A 21,532-nucleotide genomic window follows, 5' to 3' on the forward strand; every position below is an offset into this window, starting at 1 on the left:
CTTTCCATTCTGAGTGCAACCTGGTGTTGGTGTCGTCCCCTTTTTTAACAGTTGTCCATTAACTCTACAGTAGAAGGTCAAACTCTCATATTGAAAGAGCTGAGAGCTGCAGGGGTGGACGTCCAGATCAGAGACACCAAGTCGACCTGGAGGGTCAGAAAAGGACATTCACAAAGGAGGCAAAGAAAACAAGAAGCTGGATATCTACAGATTGATGGAGGGAGAGAAAGGTGCCGGGGCGCAGTTTTCGGGCGCGCTAATGGTTTGGGCCCCCAGCGGCCACGGGGCCCTTCATGGCCACTGGGCCCCTGCTGCATTTGCGACTCTTTCATACTTTAAAGGGCCTTGAATGCATTTACACACTAGGCCTGAAACACATGAAGCCGGGAGACTTTGTGAGGACATGACGCGCTGCCTCCTACCTCTGACGGCCATGAAGCTCTGCGGTGACTCTCCGACGCCACTGACGTTGCACTTGTAGAAGCCTTCATCGCGTTTGTTCACCGCATGAAGGGTCAGCTCTCCTGATGGAGCCACAGGGATGGAGGCGCCATTTTTATAGAAGGTGGTCGTGTTCGTAGCAATCAGCCTCGGAGAAGGTCTTGTCGTAATGGCCCTGTACATGCAGCGCAGCGTCACAGCGTCTCCCTCGGCCACAGGATGGACGGGACTCTCCAGGAGAACTGAACCAACTAGATGAACACATCAAAGCGCCAAACGGGTAAGGGATGATGTGCAGCCAGCCGGTCATGATCACAAAATAACCGGCCGGAGGGGGTTATTTAACTAGTATGTCTAGTTGTGTAACTAGTTGTACAGATGCAGCCGCTTAAAATGGCCGGCTGGTCCTTGACAGGCTAGTGACAGGTCCATGACTATCTGAATGGAATGAATGGATGGATGGATATATCCTGTTATCTGGGTGTATGACGGGATGACTCTGTGAAAACAGATGTTGAAGGCACGTACCAGTCACTGTGATGGTAATGTTGTCTCTGTGTCCTCCAGAAGGCGACTCACACCTGTACACACCGCTGTCTCCTGGAAATACTTCCCCTATTTTACATTCCATTCCTTTCTGAATGCAACCTGGTGTTGGTGTCGTCCCCTGTTTTAACAGTTGTCCATTAACTCTACAGTAGAAGGTCAAACTCTCATATTGAAAGAGCTGAGAGCTGCAGGGGTGGACGTCCGGATCAGAGACACCAAGTCGACCTGGAGGGTCAGAAAAGGACATTCACAAAGGAGGCAAAGAAAACAAGAAGCTGGATATCTACAGATTGATGGAGGGAGAGAAAGGTGCCGTATAGACCTCATCAAGCTTATGGGAATGAGTGAGGAATAAAGTGCGGCCAGCCGGTCATTATCACAATATAACCCATGACTCTCGATCAGTCTGAAGGGGGTTCATTTGCTGCATGTTATGCCTCACTCATTCCCATAAGCTTGATGAGGTCAATACGGCACCTTTCTGCGCCTTCGGTAAAGAACATTTATTTAAACGTGCAAACCAGACCACGGTTTGCGCACTTACCACACCCATCAGCCGGGACGATCAATAATAGCATCATAGGTGAAGTTAACACTACATTGGATGGAGAAATGGATGACCGGCAAATTAATTTTTTTTTCAAACGTTTCTCGTACGTGAGTAAGCAAAAGAATCGAGCAAATGAATCCAACTTACGTAGTAGAGAGAGGAGCCCTGACTCCATGGTGCTCTTCTGTAAACCTTCTACACATCAATTAAACTTCCTCTTTCCTTCACACAACCAAGCTGTGGCTCCAGTTGGGGGCGGAAAAAAAACCCGCTACAAGTTTAGAGTTGAAGAGGCCTTTTTATTGCTGCGTTATGGGGGAATTTGTCTGCCGGGGGAATTTGTGCTGTGGAAAACATCCATCCTTTTCCCGGTACCTAAAAACCCTAATAACCCTAATCTGCTCTCAATGACTACCGAACGGTTGACTTGACATCATCATCTACCTGCCTCGTCAACTTCGAACCCACTCTCACCTGAACAAAGCAGGAAGCACTGTGAGGATCAACCTACTGGTTGGACAACAGAGTGTCTTCAGCCAGAGGCTCCTTCAGCTCCGCTCCGCTGGTTGACTCAAAAACAATGTGTTTTTGTACATTATGTGTACAAGTTGGGGGTGGAACTTCCCTTTGGCGATAAATAAAGTATCTTTATCTTTATCTGATCAACAGACAAGAATCATTCAATTCTGTCAAAGCTATTGATTTTGATATTGAGTCTATCTATTTGATCTACTGAGTCCTGCATCTCTAGCTATTAGTAGACCATCATAATGAGCAGTTCCAGGCTTCTGGTGTTTTTAATCGGCCGGGGATCATGTCATTGTGAAAAGGTTGTAAACCCTGATTTGGACGATGGCCTCGCTGTAGCACTGGGAACAAGGTGAAACGGGCAAAGAGACGATGGAGAGATGCCGAAGTAAAGTCGAGCCACAGGCGTCGAGTTCTCAAACTGTAGAGCACCGTCAAAGACCACGCCCAGGATCTTATCTACTCCTTTGTCATGTTGATGTTGAGGTTTAGAACACTCAACGAAACCAGCGTTTTCATGACTTCTAATCTCTAAGAAGAAAGTGAAATAATAATAAAACACAACCAAAGCAGAAGTCACTTTGGTAAAGTAAACTATTTATTTCAGATAATTCACACATTCAACAAAGTCTCCAGCAATGCGACAATTCAAAACATAAAAAATAACACTAGTGCTTTCTTTGGTTACATAATGTTGCATTTATGATTAAATAAGAGCAGATAATGATAATACTTTAAAGTCATAAACAATTTTTGGATACAAATAATTTCCGCTAAAGTTTGGCCTTTAGTTCAGTTTGGTACATATGCATATGTTTGTGTGTATATATATATATAGAATATATATATATATATATATATATATACACACACATATACACACACACACACACACACACACACACACACACACACACACACACACACACACACACACACACACACACACACACACACACACACACACACACACACACACACACACACAGTATATATATAAAACACTTAGGTAAAAGTGAAATATAAATTCAAGGTACTTCAGTTGATTAACGTCTGGAAAGAAAGACGTTAAAACATTAGAAAACTTTGCCTTAACTTAATAAAGTGAATTGCAAGTGAGTCCATCTTGGACCTTTGATCGTACGGCACCGGCAACCTTGTGCTTGTTCTTGTATAACAGACTGCAGACTCCTGGTTTTTTGAACATCAAACTTGTGTCAAAGCGATTCTACTGACCTGTGTGCAAAGTCACATGGTCATCGTAACAAGATAAGTAGAGCTAAATTAAACAGTGTAAGTGCTTGTATTTAAGCAGTAACTAGAAAGACTGGATTCCCTCCTGCCCCTAACAATTCTACATGAAGATGATCTAGATTCAGAGGCCAGGTGGTTCGTCATGGATCTGCGCGGAGAAGCCGTGGTTCTCGAACCACTTTGCTCGGGCCACAACGTCGTTGGCGAAGTCGCCGTATGGGGTTTTGGCATCGATCTGCTCGTAGACGTCTTCCACCTTGTTTGGTCCGCACATGTACGCTGCGATACCAGCTGAAACAGAGACAGAAGGTTAAAAGACGCCGGCGGGGGAAACATCTGTCCTTCCATTGGGGGTAGTGGCGTTGTGGTGGCAAATAATAGACATAGCCTCAGAAACTCTAGATCCTAGTGATTGCTTTCGAAATGATTACGGATCATCGTGCATCGTGCGTGAAGTGGTGGTGATGAGGGACGTAAAGCGGTGGTCAGGCAAGAGCAAGAGCAACCGCTAGTTCGTCAGCTAATTGGCGTTACACCGCTGGGGATGAGCGTGCACTCTCCGTGTCTTGAGAATGACGTCAGGAGGGCTCTGATGCGGGTGACCACCAGGAAAGCTGTGGGCTCAGATGACATATATGGACGCGTTCTGAAGACTTGTGCTCACCAGCTAGCCCTGGTGCTCACTACAATATTCAACGCCTCCCTGGCCGAGTCGGTGGTCCTGTCCTGCCTCAAGAGGTCCACCGTCGTTCCTGTCCCGAAGATCGCCTCTCTTGCCTGCCTGAATGACTATCGTCCGGTGGCCCTCACCTCGGTGGTCATGAAGTGTTTCGAGAGGCTGATTAAGGATTACATCTGCGCCTCCCCCCCCCCCCCCCACCTTGGACCCGCTGCAATTCGCTTAACGGCAGAACAGATCCACGGACAACACGGTCTCCCAGGTTCTGCACACCACGCTCACGCACCTGGATGGCCGGGAGGGGGCCCATGTGAGATTGCTGTTCATCGATTGCCGTTCAGCTTTCAATACAATAGTCCCCACCAGACTGGCTGTCAAGCTGCAGGAGCTAGGACAGAACACCCGCTGTGTGCCTGTATCCTGGACTTCCTCTCAGCCCGGCCCCTGGTGGTTAGGGTGGGGAGGCAGATGTCCAGCTCCCTCTCCCTAAACACAGGATCCCCCCAGGGCTGCGTCCTCAGCCCCCTACTGTACTCCCTGTACACATACGACTGTGTGGCCAGTTCCAGCTCCAACACCATCATCAAGTTTGCTGACGACACCGTCGTGGTGGGCCTGATCAACGACGACGATAAGAAAGCCGACCGTGAGGAGGTGACTGACCTGTCACTCTGGTGCCAGGACAACAGCCTCCTCCTGAACGTCAGCAAAACTAAGGAGCGGATTGTGGACTTCAGGAGGGGATTACAACCGAGAACGCATGCACCGTTGGTGATTAATGGGACTTCTGTGAGGCGTGCAGGGTTAGGGTTAGGGTTACAACAAAAACTGTTTGAAACACTGCGGTCAAACAAGGCCAAAACCTCTAGCCACAAGAACAGTTTCTTCAACAGTTTCCTCATCAACAAGCCCCCCCCCCCACGCCTTAAACTGAATGGATATGTCAATGCGTTACATTAACGCCCATTCCTCATTCTCTGGACTTTATCCGTGAACATTGCACATTCTGTTACACTTTATACTGAACACTGTACTGAACTGTACAACTTTATTAAACCCCCCCCAAAAAAAAACAGCCTTATTTTACATATGCTTATATATTTCACTAATATTTGACTTATTGTTTTACATTTATGTTTCGTGTATGCACCGAACACCAAGACGTCCTTGTTCCTTGTTCGTGTAAACTTATTTGCCAATAAATAAGATAAACCTTTATTAGTTCCACAACGGGGAAATTTACAATTTACAAAGACTATTCTGATTCTGATTCTGATTCTGCGGTGGCTGCAACCATCTCAAATAGACTTAGACGAAGGCAAAAAGTCGTTGTGTATTCAAAACTTTATCGGTTTGTCTCACACTTGGGTCCACGAGTAGAGATTCAGAAGCATGCTGTGGAATTTGCATGACAAGAGTGATCAAACGGGCGCAAGCGGCAGTGCAAAGACTATGACCTCATTGGGTGGGCCACCCTGGACCGGTTGGAACACACCCAGGGGGACCCAGGTGGTTTGGCTCCCTCAAGCACAGATGCGATACCCAAAGGAATTCTGACTGGTCTAGGGACCTGTACAAATGATTGGGTGTTTGCTCCATTAGCTCTGAACCCAATGAAGAAGTGTGCGTTTGGCCATGGGTCTGGTGCGTCCAATCCAGGACAGAAAAAAGCAGGTGAGGATGTTTTTGAGGATGAAACCTAAGAACATCAGCCAGAGGCTGTCCCGGCGGGAGACGGCATGCAGCCACATGGAGCCCAGGCGCCTACGCTCAACGCTCTGTTCAAGTGGCTTCAACAACCGTTTAAGTTGATTCACAGGCCGTTGAAGCCATTTCAACAGAGCTGTGTGCTATGTTTTACACCTCCCTCTCTCCTGAGAATGTGCTCCAGCAGCTGAACCCGCACTCCCGTCTCCCATCACTTTACCCCGTAAATACAAGTTATGTGTTGAGGGCTACCACTTCTTTGACATTTCACTGCATATATGTATGAAAGTATGTATATGTATGTGACGAATAAACCTCTTGAATCTTGAATGGGTCCATCTCCCTCCCTCACCTTTAAGCTGCTGTTCCAGGGTCCACTCTGGTTTGCGTCTGCGGATAGCCTTGATGGCCTGGATCAAAACAGTGGTTCCTTCATCGATGTGGTCTATGCTGTAAGGTCCACCCTTCACTGGGTGGTAGTGCTTGTGGATCTGCAACACCAGGGGTCAGAGTGTCAATGTCGTGTTCATCTCACGCACGTCTCACTTTATGGAGTGAACTGTATACCACAGACCACACCTGCATCAGACCGTAGCAGTTGGTGTCATATTTTCCGAAGCCGTCTGCCTTGAGTGCAGTTCCCGCACGAGATTGTCTGGAAATGATGGCAGCAATCAATGCCGGATGGACTGACAGTCTGATGGAGAGAGGAGGTGAAAGATATATTTTCAAATGACCTTTTATTTACGCTCACTTATACAATCGATATCCATACACTTCAGGGCTACACATCCCAGGAGGGTCGAGAGAGAGACGCAGCTCTACAACGAAATAAGATTTTACCCATTTTAAATAGTGAAACTAGATATATATAGAAAATGAATAGGTGGCGGTCAATGTTGATATTGTGGACACTGCCAGAGCCTCAGCTATTCATGTCTCTGTTAGTGTTTTTACACCAAAATTAGCGGGTTTATCCGGGTCGTTTAAACACGGGTAAACTGCTAAAAATAGGCGATCGACTCCTTTCCCATTGCCAGGAGAAATTCAGTTTTTTTCTTGGTGTGTCAGGTTCGACGTCACAAACACTTCAGAAAAGGGGCGTGTCCTGGTTCCAGTGTGATTGGGAACAAAACAGTAGAGACAGCAACTTAAATAAACAACATAATAAAACTAAAAAAACTTGGGGGAAAAAAAAAAAAGTATTTTGAGCTGTTCAAATGAATCGGATCGTTCATGAACCACCCCACACTCTAGTATCAGCAGCATGGAGTATCCAGGCCTTCAGCGAGGAACGGAGACGCTCCTCGGGCTCGGAGACAGGCTTTGGGTGGTGCTATGGTGGCTCTGAGCCCGATGGGGCACAAGGGGGGGTTTTCATCCCCACGCTCAAAACATTTCATGGTCCATCATGAGGGAAAAAAAGTCAATAATTTCTGATTTTGGATTCTAAATGGGATATGAAATGATGCAATTATACTCAGATATTCCTGTCTATTTACACACTCTGGAATTTCAACACGTGTCGCATTGCGCCAGTAAAAGTGGCGAAAATGAGTCGACCCCGGTGTCCTGTTGACATCAGAGCCGATCGAAGCCGGAGCCGATAGAAACCCGGGTCTATTGCAGGGTCATTTAATCACTCACTATCTCACTCACACACACCAATTCTATACGATGATTTAAAAAAGAAGAAAAATAAATAAATAAATTAAGATCGGCATATTTGCAAGTCGCTTGTGCTCTGCATTGTCTCCAAAAGTTGGCGCAAAATGTGACTAAATGATTGCAGTCTGGAGCCCTGCACTTCATATAATATTCTTATATGCTTTATACAAGCAATATGTTTTTGTGCATACTCCCTTCCTCTTCAATGTTTTTGTGTACAAGGCAGTACCAGGCACCAGGCTCCTTATCTTCCCAAAAAAATAGTACACCAGATTGGCTTGCCGTCCTCCTTTGTGAGTGTCCCACTTTGGGCGCCAAAGTTGCAAGATCTCCCACCCCCCCCGAACCGATACCGGTACCAAGCTGTATTAAATTTACTTAAAAGTTTAAGAAGTAGAACTTTGACTTATTTCTCTCCGCACTCATCCGTCTCTGCTGACCCAGAGAAAATCTTCCGCAGAGAAAGCACGACAAGAAGTTGAAGAAACAACTCTGCTCCATGTAAAGTAACATCCAGAACGGCCTCTTTATCCTGCCAACAGGACATGTGCAGCAGCTGAAAGCAAAACCTACTTTCTTGCGACATCGATGATGGGCTCTTTGTATTTTTCCATCTCGGGCAGGTCTCTCTCTGCGCACTGCTCTGACGCCTTCACACCTGACAACACGGACAACAGAAAGGAAACCGTGGCAACAGGAAACCAAGACGTTGTCGTTTTAAAAACACTGTTTCTGTCGGTGCCTTACCCGTTTCTCGCAGCTTGTTGGCGTTGGCAAAGTCCTGTGACGCGCCGCTGGTCTCCAGAAGGAGAACATTCCCGTAAACTGAAAACACACCAAAACTGGATCAAACTGGATCTATTCCAATCGACCTTCTACAGGAGGTGAATTTTTCATTATATAAATACACTGGAGAAATTGTTTGGATATGTAATATAATTTTCAATGCATGTAAATGCATCTTTTATTTTTCCTGCATCTTCAACTGATTCATACTTTTCTCAGTCTAAAGCGCGACTGGCAACTACATCCTCATTTTGGACGTAGCTGAGACGCTGTGGTTCTCACCTGAGTATCTGGATTCACCTGGAAACAAAGAGAGCGAGAGGTTTGAGTTAAGGGTGGTGGTGCGATGGTGTGAAAGGAAGATGAGGCGGAGGGAGGAGGAGCTTACCTCGGTCTAGCAGAGGCAGCACTGGAAACAGGAAGAAAAAAATAATCATCATTAAAAATGTCTGGTGTTTAAGCTGTCATATAATTTTAAGGTAAAATAACTGAAAAATAATAAAACAAAAAATTCTAAATTCCAAAAGAATCCAAACATCTAAAATCTACACCAAAAATACAAATCATCATAAATACAAATCAAACAAGGGATTAGGTGTAAACAAATGCATGTTATTATATTTATTTTGATTTTGCATTTCACTCTGGTCCAGTAGGGGGCGGCTTAATGCAAACTCAATGCAAAGCTGTTGCAATTGAAAATGTACTTGTGTTATTTGTGCCAATATGAAATGCCGTCAAAGCTTGGGGGCTGGGTGTATCCTACTTTAATTCAAGATTCAAGAGGTTTATTTGTCACATACATATACATATGTTCATACATATATGCAGTGAAATGTCTTTGCCACGCACCCGGAGATTGTGCACAATAGTTACTAAACTGAACATAACAGCTAACTTAATTCTCTCTCTCTTTACATGAGCCAATAACTCTCGAATCTCCATTTCCTCCTAAACAGTCCAACAAAATGTTTCTGATAATATTTGAGGCGAGAAATAGGCCGTGCAGAAGCTGAAAAGCCATTAATTTCTCATCTATAACGGCTCGTTTCAAAGTTTTACAACATTCGGGAGTTCTGTGCGCCACAGGCGGATGTTATTAAACTTTTAGACAAGCCGTTTTAGTTGAGAAATTAATCGGTATCGTCCTCCTACGAGCGGCAGGCTGTGGGAGATCAGAGACAGCCACAGCACGCACGGGGGCAACGCTCTGTCAGGACATAGAACGGAGCCTCCCATTTGGACCACGCCCCCAGTTGTGTTTGGATCGCTGATTGCATTTCATTTTGGCACGAATAACGCATGTACATTTTGAAATGCAAATGAAATAAAAACCAGCAACGAAGGTGTTTGTTAATAATAGCAACCATGACACAATAAATGCACGTAAAACATAAATATATATACTAATATTTCCCTTAATTCCTTGTTTGATTTGTATTTTATTTTGGTATAGATCTGCTTCCATGAGCATCGGACACAGTATTTTTATCTATTAAATGATTATATTTCTAGAAGGGATGCACCGATTGGGAAATTCTGGCCTAATACGGATACCGATGTTGAAGATAACAAATTTGGCCAATAGCCTATGCTTTTTGTTTGAAACAGACATTTTCATAGTAAAAAAAACAAACAAAAAAAACCTCAACTGTTTTAAAGTATTGTTGTTGCTTTACTTTTATAATAATAATAATAATAATAATAATAATAATAATAATAATAATAATAATAATAACCTTTTAACAATAAAAAAAAAATTAAATGTTGAGGAAATAAATAATTATATTTATTTTGCTCCATTGAAAGAAATAAATCACACTGAAAGACTGATTTTAAAATAATCTAGATTATATCAGAGTTAACAGCTGTTTCTTATTGCGTTTCTGTGAAGCACTTTGTAATCAATAACAACTACATAGACTTTATATTATTAAAACACAAGTACCTCAGCAGTGCACATCAGTACAGAACTGGACTAAATGGGTCTGGTTACCTGGTTATCTGACAGAAGTTTGGTCAGATGCAACTGAAACACTGATATAAAATGTCTGTAACTCAAAACTCAAAGTACTTTTACCTCCAAACTGTTCTCAGCTGAAGTACTTTGGTACATTTATTGATTGAAAATGTTGTGATGTGAATGCTTCTTATCAGTTAGGCAATGTAAATTGTCGTCAGGCAGTCAGAGGGCCACCTACTTTGGGTCCTAGAGTCAGGGCAGTCAAGTACGTATCAGAGAGTGAGCAGGGATTCCACAGGGAGTTTTGGATGTTCAACTAATCAAGCAGTTAAATGGATATCCTGGACTGTGAATCATTTTTGAAACCTTGACATTATTGCAGCAAGCTTGTTGTGTTGTCACATTAGTTTGCAGTTCACGACTTATCTTGACTGAAACTGTTTTCTTTAAATCGGTGCATCCTGTATTTATCTATTTTTTGTATTTCTAAGCCACCTATTTGTTTTATGAATCAATCTCGTAGAAACTTTCATTTCAGCCAAAATTAGCAGGAATAATTAATAATGGTGTGTTTCTTACCGGATTCACGTCGACCGTTTTTAATGCGGGCCCACACTGGAAGGAAGGAACACACGCACACACACACACACACACACACACACATACACACACACACACACACACACACACACACACAACAAAAACTGTTAAATAATAGCAATAATCGACTTGTTGATCAATAAATATGATTTTCTCGTTAACTGGTGATAACGCTACAATATTGCATGCTGTTTATGGTACATCATCCTGGCACTTTTCACAACCACTAGGATTTCAGAAAATTAACATAAATTTGGCGTGTGACTCTGAAGGTTGGATATAGGCGATCAATCAACATTACTGCTAAATGTCAAATAAAATAATAACACTATAGCAGATTCAAAATACTGCCACTCACACCACACACTGACAAATTTGGATAAAGATAAAAATAAAAATCCTGTTTATCGATCAATCACATCACAGATAAATGGAAAATAAAATAATAATTTAGTAGATTAAAAATATTGGGACTAACAGGATACCCTGTTAGTTTAATGTTAGGTTAAGGTAAAAAACAAAAGTCTTATTTATCGATCAACAACATCACTGCTAAATGGAAAATAAGGTAACATTTCTGGAAATCGCTTTAAGTACATTTTTTTGCCAGGTTCCATTTCTGATAAAATTAAGACATCTGACCATATTAAATAGTCTTACATCAGAACCACTTCTAATCAAATGGGATATAATCCATCTCTTATTAGGTTGAATACGCTTGTAATTCAAATTAAAATTGTTTTTGAGCAGATCAAACACAATTAAAAACACTTCTAATCGGACAACAAACGTTGCTGATGAGGTTCAATAAACGTCCACGCCACACATAGAGACAGACAGATGGCAGACAGACAGGCAGCATGCAAACAGACCTCTAAAGCGTTCTTTTTTCTGTTGCCACAGCTCCTTGAAGCCCATACCGGTCGAGAATATGACTGTGGCTACGACTGCGGCTACGACTATGGCTATGACTGTGGTAGGGTCATAGCCAATGGCGAGAGTCTGGTCAGTCTGTCCAGAGCACTTGGGGCCGGAGACACCTGGGAGGAGAGACAGAAAGAAGAAGAAGAAGAAACAGTCTTTATTTATCACGCAACACACCACACTACAACACATGCACATGCTTTGATGGTGGCCGGTGAAATGGATCCTCTGCTTTTGACCCATCCTGGCTTGTCCTTCCTCCGGGGGCACAGCCAGGAGCAGTGGGCAGCATACGTGGACGCGCCCGGGAACCAGATGATAAATGTCCATCGCTGGTCAGACGATGATGGGTGCATGTTTTTGGTGGGGGTCCTTACTGACGTGAGGTGGAGGAAACCCCATGTGAGCACGGGGAGAACATGCAAACTCCACACAGAAAGGCTCCTATTTGGGAGATAACCCGCCTGGAGCACGGTGCCATCGAACCCAGGACCTTCTTGCTGTGAGGCAGCAGTGCAATGCACTGCGCCACCGTGCCAGCCATCACTGCTCTGGAGATCTGCGTCACATTAAACACCAGAAGCCCTCAGAGTTTTCTGAGGGCTCCGCGTCTTTTTTACGGAAGTGACGTCGGCTTTTCTTCTTTGCGTGTTACGCCACCGACACGGATCCAGGTGTGTGTATAAAACACCTAAGATTTAAAAGGTTAGACTCTAATCAAAACGGTTTCACATTATGACTTCACATCACATGGAATATGGAGGGATGATCTTCACCTGGACGGTCCCTTTAAAGGAAACGATCGATCGGTGTTGTTCAGCGTCTCGGTAAGTGACCTGTGTTGCCCCATGTAATCTAATGGGAATATTTAACTCCACGGTTAAACATTTTTCTTCTATTTATGAATCAAACTCGGCTTTGAAAATACGGTGAGAGATATAAAAAAACACAAAGGAACACGAATCTGGAAAAATCCCATTTTCCTTCTAGAAATGTCATTTGACCCGGACTTTACCCAGCCAGCACCCTAGGACAACGTCCCCGTAGTGTCTGATTGAGCGGTGTGTGTGAATAGAGTAGGTGATTGTCCGGATCATTCACAGCGAGTGAGTGGGCGTGTTGCGTGTTGATGACGTCTCATGCGCCAGTTATTTACCTTCATGCGGATCTTCGTGCACGGAGCGTGGCTGCTGCGTACGCCTTTCCGCTTTGCTTAATATTCCTTTCCACTCTTTCATTTATATTACGTCCAAGTATCAACTCCAAAAAAACATAAGCCGGTAGCCTCGTCCGCCATCTTGGATGTGCTATCACTCTGCAGCGCCATGTCCTGCACCTTCTACCCAAGCCTCTGCCTCTCGCCTTAGCCCAAACAGAGTATTTCCAAGTAGTGTAAACATGTCTAACACGGACAATCTCCAGTTGTGAGCTACATGTGTGAAATGGCAACTTCGGACAATGTCCAGACCTGATTATCTGGACATTGTCCGGAGTGCATGTGTAAAAGCGGCTTTAAACAGTCTCCTCGCTCCTCAACTGTCTCCTCGCTGCGGGACTGTCTTCTAGATCCTTGACTGTCTCCTAGCTCTTAACTAGAAGTAGAAATCCATAAGATTTTACCTTCTAAATGAATTTCCTGAGTCAGGCTGAAGCTCCCAACAGTGGCTACGCAGGACTGAGTCGTACCTAGGAGACAAGAAAGGACACAAGTGCGAGACACTATTAGGAGCAGAACCCAAGGAGAGGACAGGCCGCTCAGTTAGGAGCAGAACATAGAGGACAGTATATAAACTTGTGTCCACTCTCCTCAGCACCACCACCAAACCCAGACAGACCTTGAGCGGCAGCTGCGCTAATGTTCACTCGGACATTGAAGAGGTGGCCTTGACTTTCGGAGACATCTGGAGGTCCACCGTCGCTGCCCAGCCAGGAGAGCTGCGGCATGGGGTACCAGCCACGGGCCTCGCACACCAGGAACTGCTGACAGTCCGGGGCTGAGTAGAGGGACAGCCTGGGCTTGGACGCCACCACTGGGGGACAACAATGACATGGTTGAATTTAATTACAATTTTCCACAAATCCATATTTTAACCTTTCTTTTATTTAAACTGAATTTATTAAAATGTTTATTTTATTAATTTTTATTTCAATTTAATTTGTATTTTATTCCATAAAAAAAAGGTATAAAGTTAAAATATTACAGAGCAATAGCAAACAGGTGAGATAAACTACAAATGGAAAACAAAGCAATGGCCAAATAATTTTGTCATATAAAATTAATGCATAACCAGAGGTAAAACTATACATTCAAAGCATTGAGATCATAGAACATTTTTTTTGATTCAGCTTTATCTATAGGGGCACTACCAAGATAGCGCTAAGTAAGTACACATTATTCTTGTATGTATTCTTGTACTATTATGATTGGTCGACAGCAGCAATCAGCATCAGTTATTTCTGAATAATGACCTCTGCCTACATGCTAATGTAGGCATTACAAAGAGTGTTCATTAACATTGTTGTGAACACTCTTGACTATTATAAAATCATTAAAATATATATATATATTTCGACTAAACATAGTCATTTATTTAGTAAATCGCTGTGTAATAGGCTGGATAATGTGTGGCCATCACAGAACAACCACCTTCAGAATGATACCGGGCCCTGATCACTCTGTCGAGCGCTATTCTGCGATAACGGCCGGCTGGCGATACATTATCCCTGGGCTGAAAACTATCCTGTTTCCAGTTGATTGCTGGATAATTACTGGTCATTTCCCGAGGAGTTAGCCTAGTGGCCATTCATTTTATCCTGTTTTACGTCTTACCAACTTGTATTTGCATCGCAACTTCTTTCCTGCTTCCATTTGCTAGATGAACCAGCCAGCTGCAACACAACGACAGATAAGTTGTATTTTAGTCCCAGCACATTCCACCCCCGGCCCAGCACGCGATTACCGGGATGTAGATAATGCTGCATTCCATAAAAAGTTGAAATTCGGTCATTCCATGTCAGTATTTTCCACTTCCCAGCTAAAGGTGCTCTCTTATCTGTCTTTGGGAAAACATGGACGCCCGCAGAACATGTGAGTTTGGCAAACTTGTGAATTGTACAAAGCTACAACACGTATGTAAAAAAAACAAAAAACGTTAAATGAGTATTTAAGATGCAAGTCAGACCGTGCTGCCATGTTGGGTTTATCATCTCGGCAAACTTGGGCCAGAGCGATCTGGACCCGAAATTCAGATTGAGGATCCAGACTTAAATGGCCGTTCCTTTGTGCTTTCACAGATTTTTCCACAGTTTGGACTTCAGTGGAACTCATCCTAAAGTGCCGCCGCTTTGCACCGTTAAAATACATTTCTACAGTCAACAGACAGGAATTACAACCACATCAACCGCACAGACCTGTAGGTGCCGTTGTCCTGATGACTGACGTTGTACAGCTTCAGGGAGAGGCCGTCCTCAAGGATGTCCACCCTGCCGACGTATGATGAATGTTGTTCATCTTTTAGGATCTGTCCTCTGAAGACCAGCACCGTTCGATTTGTCTGAGTGTTCTTCACCTCCACGGAGATCACAGTGTCGCGGGGTTGAGCCCCAGGGTAGCGCAGCACCGCATCGTTGCCAGGAACCACCACCACCGCCTCCGTCTGACACCGAGCTAACACCAGAGAATGAAAAGAGCAATATATAAATTAAGAGACTGACGGCCCACGGAACTGAACTCCCGCGAACCAGTGACAGCATGTGGAGCTGTGCTTATTATTATGGTTTACTAAGGGTTAGTGATCCAAGACTCACGAATGATTCAGTCATATCGAACAAATCTTTGAAATGACTCGCGAGTCACTGTCAACAGAGTAAATATTCGAATCACAAACTGAAATCACTGAACTAAATTAATGTCCAAGATTCCAAAATTCATACTGAATAGGACTGATTTGAGGTCAAGGTCAAGAGAATATTTGTCACATACATATACATACAGTCATACATATATGCAGTGAAATGTCATGACACCCGGTGATTACGCACAAATCATTGACAGAATTTTGACAGAAATGAATCCTGTGAGAATTCCATTATAAATCAGGGCTGAACGGACTCTTGTGTTTTTTTGTTTTTTTTACGTCTGATAAAATACAGCAATTTAACAATAATAGCAAATGAGACATAAAATTGCTGGACTGAAATGAACATCTATTTAACACTAATGCTACAAGTGCACTGTCTCTGCAGTGCACTTGTTTTAAATTTAAAAAAAATTATCAACTTAATAAATGTCCACAGGTAATCAAAAAAACAAACAAAAAAAAAACTTGTGAATGAAAAACAGAGAATTATAAACAATAAAAAAAACTGTGTCATATTAAAGTCTGGTTGGAAAACAGCCTCCCTGTTTCTGTTGATTTATTATTAACAAGTAAAGCATTGAAACAAAAACATCCAGTTTTTACTAAATTAAGTCCCATAGCAACGGAAAGCAATGGGAGACAGAGGAAGGCAAACGCGGGCGGTGGGTTCCCTTTTAATGCGCTGGTTTGTTTTTTTTTTACATTTTTGAAGCGTGAATGGGCGTTGAGGTTAAAACTAAAAAACTAAACCCAAAATTAAAAAGAACGGATAGGACAGGATAGAAAAAAAATTAAATAAAAAATAAAACTCAAATTCTGAGTTTATGTTTTGCCTCAAATGCCCAATATTTCCAAACAGCACTCCTGTCACAAGGGCTCTGCGTGTGCCACCTGTAACGAGGTAACACCTTGAGAGACGAATGGGACGGTGGAGGCAGCGAGCGAGTGAGAGGAGGCAGGGCTCGGTGGCCACTGCAGCGGGTGTTGCCGTCTTCACGCCAAAATCAAAATCAAACTCGTTTGACACCTTCCCCTGCCAGGAGGAATGGCGTCCCCCCCCCCACCCTGGCGAGTGACGTTCGACGTCCAGAACGCGCCGGAAAAGGAGCGTGTCGTGGTGCCAGTGTGACTGGAGACAGCAACTTAAACAACGACATAAAACTGTAAAAAGTTGGGGGGGGGGGGGGGGGGGTACTTTGGAAAAAAAGTCAATAACCTCTGATTTTGGAGTCTTAACGGGTTGTGAAATGATGGAATGACACACGGATATTCCTGTCCCGTTTGCGCCAGCGTCCGGAATTTCAACGCGTGTCATCGCATCGCGCCGGTTACAGGGGCCAAAAGTACTGACATTCTCGGACCATGTTGCCGCCGTCTCCCGGTCCTGCCGATTCGCACTACAACACCGATTCGCACTCAACATCCGAAAGGTCAGGCCGTACCTGACCCAATATGACACTCAACTGCTGGTACAAACCTTGGTGATGTCCCGTCTCGACTACTGCAGCGCCCTCTTAACAGGCTTGCCGGCCTGTGCGGTGAAGCCACTACAGATGATACAGAATGCGGCGGCGCGACTGGTGTTCAACCAGCCAAAGAGGGCACATGTCACTCCGCTGCTCATCGAGCTCCACTGGTTACCTGTAGCCGCCCGCATCAAGTTCAAGTCTCTTATGCTGGCCTACAGAGTGATGGCTGGGAATGCTCCCGCCTACTTAAATGCTCTTGTAAGAGCACAATGTTGCCCCCCGGATGCTGCGCTCGTCAAATGAGCGTCGCCTGGCTCTGCCGGCCATACAGCCACGGCAATCCAGGCTATTCTCATTTGTAGTTCCACATTGGTGGAACGAGCTGCCAAAAATGACCAGAGCGGGGACCTCCCTCTGTCTTTAAGAAGCACTTGAAGACCCAGCTCTTCAGTGAGTACCTCCTGTCCTAATCTACAATTACTTAGCACCACCTTGCAGTATTTATTGTTACACTAATGTTGTTGTTACACTAATCTCTGTCGCAATGTAGCTTGAATGTTATTCTCCCTTGTAAGTCGCTTTGGATAAAAGCGTCTGCTAAATGACTAAATGTAATGTTATGTACACGATTAGTCATCCGTTCGCATGTTCACAGAGCCACCAGGAGGCGGAGCCCATTAAAACCCCCTATTGCCGGGTCATTCGACCTCGGGCTGAATCGCGTGTTCCTCCTCTCCCACTGGCGACAAAGAACACACGTTAGCGGGCGTGACCGCGTCATTTGGGCCCGTCGGAAAGGGGTGTGTGACTCACTGTCAGAGATAAGAGAGAGAGAGAGAGAAAGGGAGGAGCTGCTACCGGTGCGTCGATGGGGCAGAAAACGAGTATTGAAGCAGTTTCAAGATTCAAGATTCAAGATTCAAGATTTTTATTTGTCACATACATATACATACTTCCATACATATATGCAGTGAAATGTAATGCAACGCACCCGGTGATAGCACACAATATGTCCTAGGAAAAAAATAAAAAATAAAATAAAATAAAAAGTAGAAAATTCCTTTCTAATAGACCGACTAACTGACTCCTAAAACGTAATACAGTAAGTGGAATACTTATAGAATAAGATAAAAATATATAGAATAAAATACAATAAAAATAAATTGAAATAAAATGGAATAGCTAGAAGGAATATGCCTATGTATATACAGATATGTGCATTTAAAGTGGCATGTGAATTAAAGTGGCATGTGAATGTTAATAGAGTGAGGTAGTGTTTGGGATAATACAGCACAGTATACAACAGTACGGCGCAGAAATACGGCATCACGAACAACCCTGAACAGTGACACAGTATGCGGTACAGTATGCTACATACAGTACAGTAGGTAGTGGAGCCTAGTGCATGGCTCAGTTAGGACCCCTGGTGAGGTCAGCGTTGACAGTTCTAATGGCTTGAGGGAAAAAACTCCGTCTCAGTCTCTCTGTTCTCGCTGCGTGACTGCGGAGGCGCTTGCCTGACCGCAGCAGCTGAAACAGTCCGTTGTTGGGGTGATGAGGATCCTTCATGATCCTACGGGCTCTGCTACTACACCTCCTGGTGTATAACTCCTGCAAGGGGGGGAGGGTAGTTCCAGTGGTACGTTCAGCTGAACGCACCACCCTCTGCAGGGCCCGCCTGTCCTGGGCAGTACAGTTCCCAAACCAGGCAGTGATGTTGCCTGTCAGGATGCTCTCCACTGCTCCAGAGTAGAAGGACTTGAGGATCCTCACCGAGACCCGGAATTTCCTCAGCTGCCTGAGGTGGTAGAGACGCTGCCTCGCCTTTCTCACCAGAGTGTCTGTGTGAACAGTCCATGTTAAGTCCTCTGTGATGTGGATTCCCAGATATCTGAAGCTGCTCACCCTATCGACAGAAGTCCCATTAATCCACAAGGGCGCGTGCGTCCTCGATTGTGATCCACGCCTAAAGTCCACAATCAGCTCCTTGGTTTTGCTGACGTTCAGGTGTAGGCTGTTGTCCTGGCACCAGAGTGACAGGTCAGCCACCTCCTCGCGGTAGGCCTTCTCATCGCAGTCGGTGATCAGGCCCATGACCACGGTGTCGTCAGCAAACTTGATGATGGTGTTGGAGCTGGACCTGGCCACACAGTCATGTGTGTACAGGGAGTACAGTAGGGGGCTGAGGACGCAGCCCTGGGGGGATCCTGTATTCAGGGTGAGGGAGCTTGACATGTACTTCCCCACCTTGACCACCTGGGGGCGGCCTGTGAGGAAGTCCAGGATACAAGCACACAGCGGGTGTTCTGTCCTAGCTCCATCAGCTTGACAGCCAGTCTGGTGGGAACTATGGTGTTGAAAGCTGAACTATAATCGATGAACAGCATTCTCACATAGGCCCCCTTCTGGCCATCCAGGTGCGTGAGCGTGGTGTGCAGTACCTGGGAGACCGCGTCATCCGTGGATCTGTTCTGCCGGTACGCGAACTGCAACGGGTCCAAGGTGCGGGGGGAGGGAGGCGCAGATGTAATCCATAATCAGCCTCTCGAAACACTTCATGACCACCGAGGTGAGGGCCACCGGACGATAGTCATTCAGGCAGGCAGGAGAGGTGATCTTCGGGACAGGAACGACGGTGGACCTCTTGAAGCAGGACGGGACCACTGATTCAGCCAGGGAGATGTTGAATATTGTGGTGAACACCGGAGCTAGCTGGTTAGCACAGGTCTTCAGTACTCGCCCAGATATGCCGTCTGGACCCGCAGCTTTCCTGGTGTTCACCTGCATCAAAGCCCCCCTGACCTCGTGCACAGACACTGAGAGTGCGCGCTCATCCCCAGCGGTGTAGCTCCAATTAGCCGGCGAGCTAGCGGTGCTGCTGCCAGACTCGAACCGCGCATAAAAGGAGTTCAGTTGGTTGGCCAGGGAGGCGTCCACACTCGTGGCTGGGGAGGAGCTGCTCTTGTAGTTAGTTATTGTTCGCAGCCCCTCCCACAAGCGTCTTGTGTCCCCCCCGCTCCATCTGCAGCTCCACGGTGTCTCTGTACGTCCGTTTAGCGTCCCTCACCGCCCTCCGCAGATTGTACGACGCCGCTTTGTAATTGTCTATGTTACCAGATACAAGTCCGTCGTTGTAAGCGGAAAAAAATACTAAAGAGTGAGAAAGTAACCGGAGCGCCGGCGCAGGCGACCGCTAGGGGCGGCGCCACTATCGCACTATTTCAAACATTCAGACACAATATCTACAGAAAAACAGATATTTTGGACAACACAGCGTGTGTACAGTTGCGCGTCTTGGCAACAGGGGCGATGTAGCATCCAAGCAGCTTGGACCTTCTACATTATTATTATTATTATTATTATTATTATTATTATTAATAACATTATTATTATTGTTGTGATTATAAACTAAAACCACAAAACGTCAACACAAACTGTTATGTCTATATGGTTTGAGATAAACACAAGTGTTGGTACCAACCTGTTAGCAGCCAGTCAAACAGCAGCAGCCAGGTCCCGATGGACCGCATGGTCACCGGAGGTAGGGAACTCTTCATGGATTTATAAAAATAGATATGGATATCATATTGATACTAACGGTGATAATATTAATAATAACGGTGGTATTAACGATAACGGCGTCACATTGGATATCGCGCCGCTTGTCGCTCGGAAGTCGTCGTGAACGACTCCACCTTTTCAGTGACTCTGGAGTCGTGAGCCGCCGAGGCAACGTCGCCCGGAGCCCGAGAACATTCGCGGCGTAAAGAGCCGAATCCCGGCCAAGGCTTTTCACGACTCCGCCCCGACTAGTGTCGGACGAGTCATTTGGACCAAGTCCTTGTCAGCGTGTCCCTCCCACCGAGGGAGCCGTCCCCCTTCTGCTCAACCACGCCGAGCAAAACAAGCGGAATACGAGCTGTCATCGACGACGGGCAAAACATCAACGTCTTCACTCGTTATCAGTCTGAACGCCAGTGTTACAAACATGTCGAAACATCTCGATCTACCGACTCGAAAGGGACGACTCCCCCAGAGGAGTCAGACCGCTCCTCCCAATCCGAATTCCGATTTACCGGAACGACAGTTATTTTTGGGGGGGGTGGGGTTGTATGTAAGAGAGGATCTTCTTCCGATAGGAGATCAAAAAAACATCTTTATTTATGATTTTATTTTAATTATTATTATTATTTTTTTTTTTATACTTAAGTAAGACATGTAGTAAAAAGTAAAGCTATTTGATTTGGAATGTAGTGGATTAAAAGTCTAGAAAAGTTAAGTCAAGACACTAAAAATGTACTTCACTACAGCACCGGAGTCATGTTGCATCAGAGACAAAGGGGAAAACAAACTGCACATGAATTCAAGAGTTTGAATTGAGTTTCTGGAGTTTAAGAGGAATGGAATGAAATAGGGGAGGGAGAGGAGGAAAGGAGGGGGGGGGGGTGTCCAAATCCCGGCTTGAAAGGGCCAGGGAAAGGAATGAGAGAGAGGGGAGGGGGGAGATTGAGAGAGAGAGAGAGAGAGAGAGGGGGCTTGCGGTCAGAGCTTGGA

The 21,532-nt window shown here is 45.0% G+C and overlaps 1 protein-coding gene across 1 annotated transcript; it reads right to left on the reverse strand.

Annotated features, from left to right (window-relative positions):
• Window positions 1-2,702: 2,702 nt before the first annotated feature.
• LOC307247241 (uncharacterized protein) lies at window positions 2,703-20,754 on the reverse strand. Its single transcript, XM_080023344.1, has 14 exons — window positions 20,460-20,754; window positions 15,061-15,316; window positions 14,480-14,538; window positions 13,485-13,679; window positions 13,270-13,335; window positions 11,598-11,765; window positions 10,705-10,740; window positions 8,551-8,571; window positions 8,445-8,462; window positions 8,124-8,201; window positions 7,950-8,034; window positions 6,288-6,405; window positions 6,061-6,199; window positions 2,703-3,613 (listed from the first exon to the last, which is right to left on the reverse strand). The coding sequence occupies exons 1-14, from the start codon at window positions 20,533-20,535 to the stop codon at window positions 3,444-3,446; spliced, it is 1,485 nt and encodes a 494-aa protein (XP_079879470.1). The 5' UTR covers window positions 20,536-20,754; the 3' UTR covers window positions 2,703-3,443.
• Window positions 20,755-21,532: the final 778 nt, after the last annotated feature.

Source organism: Zeus faber (assembly GCF_960531495.2).
Source record: "Zeus faber genome assembly, chromosome: 22".
NCBI classification, from domain to species: domain Eukaryota; kingdom Metazoa; phylum Chordata; class Actinopteri; order Zeiformes; family Zeidae; genus Zeus; species Zeus faber.

What these genes read in the sequence shown, in the direction of transcription:
- LOC307247241 (XM_080023344.1), bottom strand. Translation starts at nt 20,535, where the DNA reads ATGAAGAGTTCCCTACCTCCGGTGACCATGCGGTCCATCGGGACCTGG. An exon ending in TAGCGCAGCTGCCGCTCAAG is followed by an intron (nt 13,336 to 13,484) that starts GTCTGTCTGGGT and finishes CTTGTCTCCTAG; the next exon opens with GTACGACTCAGTCCTGCGTA. An exon ending in AAACGGTCGACGTGAATCCG is followed by an intron (nt 8,572 to 10,704) that starts GTAAGAAACACA and finishes TCCTGTTTCCAG; the next exon opens with TGCTGCCTCTGCTAGACCGA.